Consider the following 9,908-nt stretch of genomic DNA (forward strand, 5'->3'; position numbering starts at 1 on the left):
TGCAAAAAATAATGATGTTAATATGCTAATAACAAATATATTTAGTACAAAGATGAGCCCAAACAAAAATCTCCTGTTCAAACACATCTGAAAATTAGGTTTGAAAGAGAGAGAAATTTAAGCTCTAAAAGATATGACAGCTTGGATGACTGTATTATCTGATTATATTAAGCTTTTTTTATCTTCATTAAAATTGTTTCAGTAAAAGTGTGATAAAATTAGATTCAGCTTTTTTATTTAAAAAGAATTTCAAGAAGCATGTGGTATTTGATGTATTAAAAAAATCATGCAAGAAAGAGATCCCTGAACTCTAATTAGTATTTTTAGTATAAATCTGCCCCAATATAAAATATATACAAATCGAAATTTATGATTCATAAATTAATATAGTGAAAATATTGACACTTTCAATATTTCACTCTCTCTGAATCCCTCATATAGATAAAGGGCAACATGCTATGTGAATAAGATGGCCTTTCACACATAACTAAAGGTACACTTTTCTTGGAAAGCATGTTCCTGCACAGTTCAAAAGCAAAAACACTAAAAATCTACCCATATAAAGAACAACGTTTCCATCAATCAAATCTAAGTAGATAGAAGAACATTTCATCCTACCAATCTTGGCTTTCTATCCACTGGGATAGTAGATGTCGGACTTCCATGGGAAAGTTATCATCATAGAACTGGTCTACCTGTTCCAAAAATTTTATTTCCAACTGCTGGACTTGACTCCACTGAGACATACTATAAAAGAAACGGTGAAATTGTTTTAATATTTAATGTATAATCTTTAATACTACACAAGCACATAACATATGCATCATTTCTCTTTGGCATATGTTTGTCTTTTGTCATAATTTCAGAGTCTCTCTTCCCCCTATCCCCGTTAAATTTTTCTGTTTTCAAATGGCCACTGTCCATCTGACATAGTAAATTATTCAGTTTTTTAAAAAGAGAAAAAGTTGTTTCAGGTGTTATACCTATCTGGGTACCCTGCAGATTTTTGTGGTTTCACACATTTTCCTTTTATTGTAAATGATTTTCTCTCCCTGGTTGCTATGTGAAAGACTCATAAAAGTAGATCATAAAAAGATCAGATAGAAGGGTAATTTTTCTTTTCACAGCATTTCCCTTTTCAGGAAAGTAGTTCACAAAGCCAGATATTATCACTTACAAGAAGACTAGTAAGCTGGTAGGAAGGTGCCCTCATTGGCTTGATTAATTACCAGTGTGATTTTATATTACACTTGTTATTGTATTTTATCTACTTCAGCTGGTTTTAGAACACCATTCTTTTCTCTACTGAGGGTGCTAGATCTTGCTCTAGTACATCTTTAACTGCAATAAACTGTGTGCACACTGGGTCCAAACCCAGGAATGGGAAATCTCCTTAGGAAATAAGGGTACGTCTACACTACAGCGCTAGTTCGAACTAACTTAGTTCGAATTAGTTAATTCGAACTAAGCTAATTCGAACTAACGCGTCTAGAACTAAAAACTAGTTCGAATTAGCGTTTTGCTAATTCGAACTAGCAAGTCCACATTGAGTGGACTCTGAACAGGGCTTAAGGATGGCCGGAAGCAGTGCCGGCAGGGCATCAGAGGAGGACTTAGAGCATGGAGATGCTGTCTCAGGCTAGCCGAGGGCTGCGCTTAAAGGGTCCCGACCCCCACCCCGGACACACAGTTCTAAGGGGTGCCCCGCTTGCAAAGAAGTTCAGGCTTGGAGTGCCCGGAGTACCCACACTGGGCACATCACACCACTCGGACATCAGCCCGGCTGCACTTGCCGCAGGCTGCCATCTGGGGAGAGGGGGCAATCGGGGGGCTGCAGGAGAGCTTCCACCCCCAGAAGCCCGCAGAGCCAGCCCAGTCCTCCCCATCGGGGGCTCGTACCCCATTCCTCCCTCACCTCCTTCCACATACCCTTCCCTAGCCCCCCTTCTTATTGATGTACAAAATAAAGATAACGTTTCTTCCAACATTGACTCTGTCTTTATTGAAAAAAACTGGGGGAAACTGGGAAAAGGAGGTGGGAGAGGGGAAGAGAAAGGCTGGGAGAAAGGAGGGCAACTAACATGATCAGGGGTTGGGAACAGGTCCCAGATGAAGAAAGGCTACAGAGACTGGGACTGTCCATCTTAGAAAAGAGGAGACGGAGGGGGGACAGGATAGAGGTCTCTAAAAGCAGGAGTTGGGTGGAGAGGGTGCATTCAGAAAAGTTCTTCCTGAGTTCCCATAAAGAAGGACTAGAGGACACCAAAGGAAAGGAATGGGTAGCAGGCTTGAAACTAGTAAGAGAAAGTTGTTGTTGACAAAGCAAATAGTTAACCTGCGGAACTCCTTGCTGCAGGAGGCTGTGAAGGCTACAACTAGAACAGAGTTGAAAGGGAAGTGAGATCAAGTCATGGAGGTTGGGTCCATGGAGTGGTATTAGCCAAGGGGTAGGAGTGGTGTCCCTGCCCAAAGTTTGTGGAAGGCTGGAGAGGGATGGCACGAGACAAATGGCTTGGTCATTGTCTTCGGTCCATCCCCTCCAGGGTCCCTAGGGTTGGCCGCTGTCGGCAGACAGGTTACTGGGCTAGATGGACCTTTGGTCTGACCCAGGACGGCCATTGTAAGCTCAGGGCTCAGGGTTGGGGGTCTCAGTGGACCCCCTTGATTTTCATGCACACCTGCTCTAGGGTGGCCAGGCTGGCAGCTCTCCTGCCCTAGACGGCCACTTTCCTGTGCCTAGTGCGGAGATCGTGGACGAGGTCCACGATGTCCGCACTAGCCCAGGAAGGTGCCCGCCTCTTGCGGTCCAGGGCAAGCTCCCGGGAGCCGCCAGCCTGGTCCCGGCAAGAGGGGGTGGGCTGGGGGGCATCGGGTGGGTGGCTCTGTGCCGTGCCAGGTGCAGGGTCTGCTAGCTGGGTGCTGGCAGGCTTGCACCTGGCACGGGCACCGTAGCCAGCCCGTGCCCCTTTAAGAAGTCCGGGGCCGGGAGGGGGGCATAGAGTTTCCCTGGTGTTGGCCAGAGTAGCCACCAGGGAAACCTGGGGAGGGCTAGCCTCCCACTAGTTCGAACTAAAGGGCTATACAGCCCTTTAGTTCGAACTAGCTAGTTCGAACTAGGCGTTAGTCCTCGTAAAATGAGGTTTACCTAGTTCGAACTAAGCGCTCCGCTAGTTCGATTCAAATTCAAACTAGCGGAGCGCTAGTGTAGCGCCTAGGAAAGTTAGTTCGAACTAACGTCCGTTAGTTCGAACTAACTTTGTAGTGTAGACATACCCAGAGAGATGAAAATTTAGGCAGGATCAGGGCATCTAATTCCCTGCTCTGAAATTCATATTTAGACTAAGCACCTCAACCTTTAGATCACCTAGAAGGATCTCAGCCTGTGGAAGATTATATCGTGGGATTGTAGTTATATGTTTAGGTAAATTTAGTACTAGAAAGAAAGCCAAATAAAAATAGACCACCAAACAGGCTTGCATGGGGAGGAGGGAAAGTCATTAGACCTTCATCTCTTTCCCATATTCAGGTAAAACTGACATTGACTACAGTATTTGATTGTAGGATTGTGACAGTCTTTCATGGTTATAAATATTGGGCCAGATTCTCATGCTGCCTCCAACTTCCAATGGGCAGACTAGTGTGGGAGGAGTGGTCATTAGGGATCTGATTATATATTTGATTCTCTGCCTTAACCCTAAGCACACATTAGAGTAGCTTTGAGGCTGCTCTAAAGTACACCAGTTGGAATCATGCCTCAGCCAATGCTCCTGCCTACCCCTCTCTATTCCTCCCTTCCCCTGCCATACACTAGGAGCTACAGAAAAGGATAACAAAGGAACCAGCTATTTTAGCTCAGTATCCTGGTTTCAGTGGTACAAAAGAGGTAGAGTGAGACTGAAAATTTAGGTAATTAGATTTATTTTTTAATGTATATTTCTGTGTTGTAAAACATCATTATCCATCAATGCTGTAGACATTTTGCAAGGGGATTTCACAGGTGAAAATCCAATGTTACTGTGGTAAGTGGAACTGCTCACAACCCATGGTGCTGGTTGCTGCTCAAAAATTACAGCTGGTTGTAGTGTTTTGAGTGGAGAAACTGATTATGGAACTGTCAATCTTAGAGGAAAATGCAGATTAACAGTTTTCACTGTGGAAAAGTAAAAATGAAACATTTTTATTTTTGTTTACTAATGTCAAATTTACTAGATACTAAAAACCAGGGTCTTAAAACACTGGATTTATGGTTCATTACAATAATCTGTAATCCAGATAATCTCCCTTTTTGTCCTATCCCTACAGGATGCTAATGGGCCACTCCATGTCTAATGGCCTCTTAATTCAGTATAAACAGTTAGCATATTTTATTCGATTGGTCTTGTATTTAGCTGATACACAGATATGTCTACACTGCAATTAGATACCTCAGCTTGTTCGTGCCAGCTGATTTGGGCTCACAGGCAGTGTTCACTGTAAGCATTTATGTGACTGCGCAGGAGAGATTCAAATGCCACCCAGCTGATGAGCAGAGTGCCCATAGCTAGGTTTTTTGTTTTTACAATGGTGTACATTTGCACATGCCTCAGTGCACATAAAATTTCTATTCTGCACTAAGTATGTTAAATATCAAGTAATTTACCAGTCGAGTAGTTGATGGAGTTTCCATCGAGAACTCGACTATTGACAGGCACTTCCCCCATGGACTCTTGTACATTTCAAAGGAGGAATGCGGAACTCCGCGTGCAGCCAGGGCCAGCGGGAAGTCCCGCTGACTCTGGGCTGCACATGGTGTGCCAGCTTTGAAATGTACAAGAGTCCTCAATGGAGGTTCTTGTGCATTTCAAAGTGCAAGCGCCCTCATTGAGCCCAGGGTCAGCATGGGACTCCCCAGCTGATCCCAGGCTCTGCGCACATTTTCTCAGAACCTGGGATCATCTGGGGACTCTCCAGCTGACCCTGGGCTCTGCATGCTGTGCTGGAACATGGGATCAGCTGGAGACTCTCCAGCTGACCCCGGGCTCCACACAAACACTGTGTCAGTGTTTCAAAGCGGCAGCACCATACAGAGCTGACCCTGGGTTCCATGCAGCACTGCCCCTTTGGAACACCGAGGCAACATTTTAAAGGGGCAGCTCTGCATAGAGCCTGGGCTCAGCTGTCATGGCCCAGCCAAGGGTGCCTAACTGCAGTGTAGACACATCTTAAATACCCTTCCCAGACCTGAGGAAGCTCAAAACAGGGATGGGCAATAAGATGACAGCAGTTTGCCATAGTCAGCCTCCTGATGGGACCTCACCACTATATTTACCTGCACCTCTGCAGATATGGGTGCTTGCAGCTACTCTATGCTGCGGATTTCTGTTTCCAGCCAATGGGAGCTGCGGGAAGCAGCATGGACTGTGACACCACTTCCTACAGCTCCCATTGGCTGGAAACTGATCTGCAGCCAATGGGATCTGAAATCCTCCGTATCTGGGATGATGTAGGTAAATATAGCAGTGGTGGCCCACCAGGGGCCAACCCTAGCAAACTGGATGTGGCCCACCGGCCAGTATTTGCCCACTGCTGGCTCAAAAGCTTGTCTCTCCCACCAACAGTACTTGGTCCAATAAAAGATAACTCACCCACATTGCGTTTCTAACTTTAAAACAAAATTTTGTGTAAACTTCTTTTCAGGTGACATTGATAATTCAACTTTTTTCAGTCACACTATGTTATTCTGAGTTCTAGATAAAGATGATCATAAAACACAATTTCAATTCTGTGGAAAACCCTTATATTAAAAAAATCAGTTCTGAATTTGCTTTGAAATTAAATCATTTTATTTCAATAAGGTGAAAGCACTGGACACAGTATTTAATATAATTGTGATATACTAAAATATTAATGTTAATCTCTAAATTCATCAAAACTATAAAGAGTTCTTGCCTCAATGAAATGACAGTTCAGTGTCATTCAAATGTATTAAAACATCTTTATAGATGCATTACATTTTATTTAATAAAAGGAAAATTAAAAATACTTTTGAATAAGAATCTCAGCCAATAATCTTTTAGGCTACATCTTCACTGCAAGTTCTTCTGGCAGAAAATATGGTAATGAGACTCATTAGCATAGGTCACAATCTCATTAGCATATTTTCTGCTGTTTCTTTTTACGCAAGGGGCTTTTGCGCAAAAAGAAGCAATGTGGACTTTTTTTCTGCACAAAACCCCCGTTTTGTTCAAGATCCTTATGCCTGTCCCAGAGAGGATCTCCAGAGTGATGTTATCATTACAATTTATAAAAACTCCGTGCAATATCATCTCTTTCAAATCTTCCTCCCTTTTACATTTTGTCTATTTAGTGAAAGATAAAATGTTACCAACTACTTATTTTATTTTCTGGAAATTGTGTACAAAAGCATTTTATTCCCTCGCTGTAGCTGTTTTGCTAACTTAATACAGTTGGCATACAAAGAGCCAAATCCACATATTCTTTCTATACTGCTGACTTTGGGTGTCTCTTGCCTCTGTAAAGACTGGTGACATACATGCACACATCCCACCTACATGGAACTTCTGCGGCCTGAACTACAGACAAAGTCAGACCAGATAATCACAATGGTCCCTTCTGGCTTTAGAGACACAGCTGAATCTATTTTCAGTACGCATTTTGAGCGCAAAATTTTAATAGAATTAAATGGCTTTTGGGAATTCTGAAGTTTTGACTGGAACAAGAACACCTAATCAGGTCCAAATTAAGGACTGTAAAATTTTGTAATTTTATAGCTCAAAAAAGAGCTAGATAAAGTCATAGAAGTTAGATCAATTAATGGCTATTAGCCAGGGTAGGTAGGAATGGTGTCCCTAGCCTCTATTTGTCTGGAGATGGGTGACAGGAAGGCATCACATGATGATTACCTGTTGTGTTTCCTCCCTCTGGGGCATCTTGTATTGGCCAATGTCATCAGACAGGATACTGGGCTAGATGGTCTGACCCAATATGACCATTCTTATGTTCTTATATGGTCTGTCTTATAAACGTTTAGGTTTCTATTTACATTGTCACTTGCCTGCATGACCCTTTGCATCAGTGGTGGGCAACCCATTGGGGTTCAATTTCTGTCCCACAGTGTGTTCTGTTCACTGTTGCCCACATGCAAGGTTGCCAGATTCTGCTGGCTCTGTTCATGTAGTCCTTTTCCTTAAAGTGACAGGCATGTAAAACAAGGGAACGTGAAGTGAGATGCATGCTGATTCCATACAACAGTGACTGTGAAAGCCGTGCACTCCCTCTGAACCATAACAGTGCTTTGACTGGATGCATTCAACAGATCCTGCACACTCTAGGTACACAAGGACAATTAGCAAAACTACACTATCCCAGGAGACCACTGTGAATACAACAACCTACTCTAAGTTTCCCTTTGCTGCTTTGCACAACTGGGACGTGTCTTATAAATGGATTTGCTTTTTTTTATATATATACCATATCCCGATCAACCAAAAACAGTACACATTGTGGCATTCTTTCCATTTCATTTTTAGTCACAGGATATAAAGAGCTTTGCCATGTTCACTTTTTTTCTGTTGTGGGGAAAACAAACCATAAGACAACTTGAAGCACACACTTTAGTCAAATTCATATCCAAAAGCAGTTTCCTTTTTCCAGGAAGGACTGAACATTTTTTAAAATTAAACCCCCAAACCTGAAAATATAGTTAATTTAGATTCTAACTCCAAAGCATTTAGCACAGTATAGTTAAGACTTCATTCTAATAGCCTAGTTCTTAAAGTCGCAACGCAATGATCTCCTTCATATTTCATGTATGGCGCATATAGTATGTGTGCTAAGATCATTAGTGTTTGTGCTACAGACTTTGGATGTTTCTATAATGTTATAGAGTTTGGTGGAATCTCCCTCTCTGGAGACATTTAAGAACAGGTTAGATAGACATCTGTCAGGGATGGTGTAGACGGAGCTTGGTCCTGCCTTGAGGGCGGGGGGCTGGACTCGATGACCTCTCGAGGTCCCTTCCAGTCCTATTATTCTATGATTCTATGATTCTATAACTTTATAAATATATTCTAGAAGAGTTAGGAAAGCACCAGAGCTTCAAAACGCCGATCTTCCGAAACTTTCAAACATTCACACAGGAAGGTAAATACAGAGGTGATGGGACAACTTGTATTGTGGGGGTGGAGGGTGCGGAGAGCTACTGAACTGTAAACCCTGAATATGATGGAAATCCCTTGAAGCCAGAGGTGCCCGCAGCACCTCTGCTTCCAGGGCCTAGGTCTACACAGCCGTTTAACGGGCACGCATGCCGTTTGTACAGCAGTGCCACAGCATCCACTTCTGTTCAGTCTCTTTCAAGAGTTGGGGCCAATTGGTTTTCAACCCCCCACCGGCCTTCACGGTGGGGGTAGAACACGGGGGGCTACACCCCTTTCGGTGCCCATGTCAGGCTGTCGCCCCGCCAGGAAGGGGGCTTCGTTCTGCACTCCCCGCCCGAGCGTCCCGAGCCAGGCTGTGCCCGCGCCCGTCGCCCTCACTGAACCAAGCGCAAAGAACCGCCGGCCACGCGGCGCGGGTGGAAGGGGGCGCCCCTCAGACGAGCTAGCCTCGGTCCCCTCCGCGCCCCCTTTCCCTCAGCTCCCAGCGCCGGAGCCCGCCTACGGGACCTGCCCTTCCCAGCCCGCCGCTGGGGCCCTCGCCCTTCGCGGGTGCGGGGCCGGGGCGGTTCAAGCCGCTTGGGCCACGCTCCCCCTGGGAGCCCCCCGCGCCCGCCCGCCCGCAGCTCTGAGCCGCTGCCGCGGCGCCCGCCTCACTCCCCCGGCGGGGCCGGGGCGAGGGCAGCCCGGCCGGCGAGCAGGCGGCAGCCCCGACTTGCCTGTCCGAGGGACCCCCCAGGCGGGCGGCGAGACGCGCAGGCTGGGCTCCGCCGGGCGGCTGGCTCCTGCCCCCCGCCTGCCGCGCGCTTTATTCCGCCCCGCACGCGGCCTCCCGGCTTTCCTGTGCGTCGAGGGGAGGGGGGACTCCCCAGCCGCCCGCCCGCCCCGGAGAGCGCCGCTCGGCCCGGGCCCGGGATTCCCCCCCGGGTCTCCTCAGCCCGCCTCTCCGCCCACGGCCTAGCCCGCAGCCAGGGCGCCCGTCCTTCCCCCGGCGCGAGAAGAGACCCCGGGGAACGCAGCGTCGTCTCGAGGCTTGACTGGCACCGGGCGAGCCCTCCGCAGGGGGCAGGTGCGGCGCTGGGCTGGCCCGTGGGCTCAGGGGGTCTGTGCCGCTTTTCCCGCTGCACCCCAAGAGGTGGGTTTTGGGGGCCGCTCCCGTACCCATCTGCCTATGCAGCAGTAGGACCAGCAGGGGCCGAGCATGAAGCAGCGTTGACACAGAGGAAGCTTTGAGCGTGATGATAGTAATAGAACATTATTATCGAGCTTTTTTTAAAAAAAAAAACAACGCAGGATTATTTTCTCTTCTGTTTTGCAGGGCTTGAAATGGACCGATTTTCCCCTTTATTGTCCAAGACTCGGTGACATTTTAAATACCATTATCAAGATAATGTTAGATTGTCATGAACAACTTTTGTTTGCCAAAATGCTTGCTTAGACACTTGAATCCAGTTTCAATTTGGGGTTTTTTTTTTAATCAATCTCTTAGCCAATAATGGAAAATTAAATTGTTGACAATTTTGTGGCAAGTTTGGTTTGAGGGAGAGCTTGGACCAGTTTTCATGAGAGAAACAATGCTGACAGGCTAGCCTAGGGCTGTGTCCAGACTCAGGGGTTTTTTCGAAAAAAGTAGCCTTTTTTCGAAAAAACCTCATCTGCGTCCAGACTCAAGCCGCGTTCTTTCGAAATTAAATCGAAAGAACGCGGCTTTTCTTTCGATGGCGGTAAACCTCATTTCACGAGGAAGAACGC

The 9,908-nt window shown here is 46.0% G+C and overlaps 1 protein-coding gene across 1 annotated transcript in view; it reads right to left on the bottom strand.

Annotated features, from left to right (window-relative positions):
* Nucleotides 1-9,316, bottom strand: part of STAT4 (signal transducer and activator of transcription 4) — a 96,760-nt gene extending 87,444 nt beyond the window's left edge. Inside the window, exons 1-2 of the mRNA XM_075934199.2 lie at nt 8,876-9,316; nt 619-747 (exon numbers count right to left, since the gene is read on the bottom strand). Of these exons, the coding sequence (XP_075790314.2) occupies nt 619-746 (128 nt within the window). The 5' untranslated portion in view covers nt 747; nt 8,876-9,316. The remainder of the gene's footprint in view (nt 1-618; nt 748-8,875) is intronic.
* Nucleotides 9,317-9,908: the final 592 nt, after the last annotated feature.

Source organism: Pelodiscus sinensis, chromosome 7, assembly GCF_052426305.1.
Source record: "Pelodiscus sinensis isolate ZL-2025 chromosome 7, ASM5242630v1, whole genome shotgun sequence".
In the NCBI taxonomy this organism is placed as follows: domain Eukaryota; kingdom Metazoa; phylum Chordata; order Testudines; family Trionychidae; genus Pelodiscus; species Pelodiscus sinensis.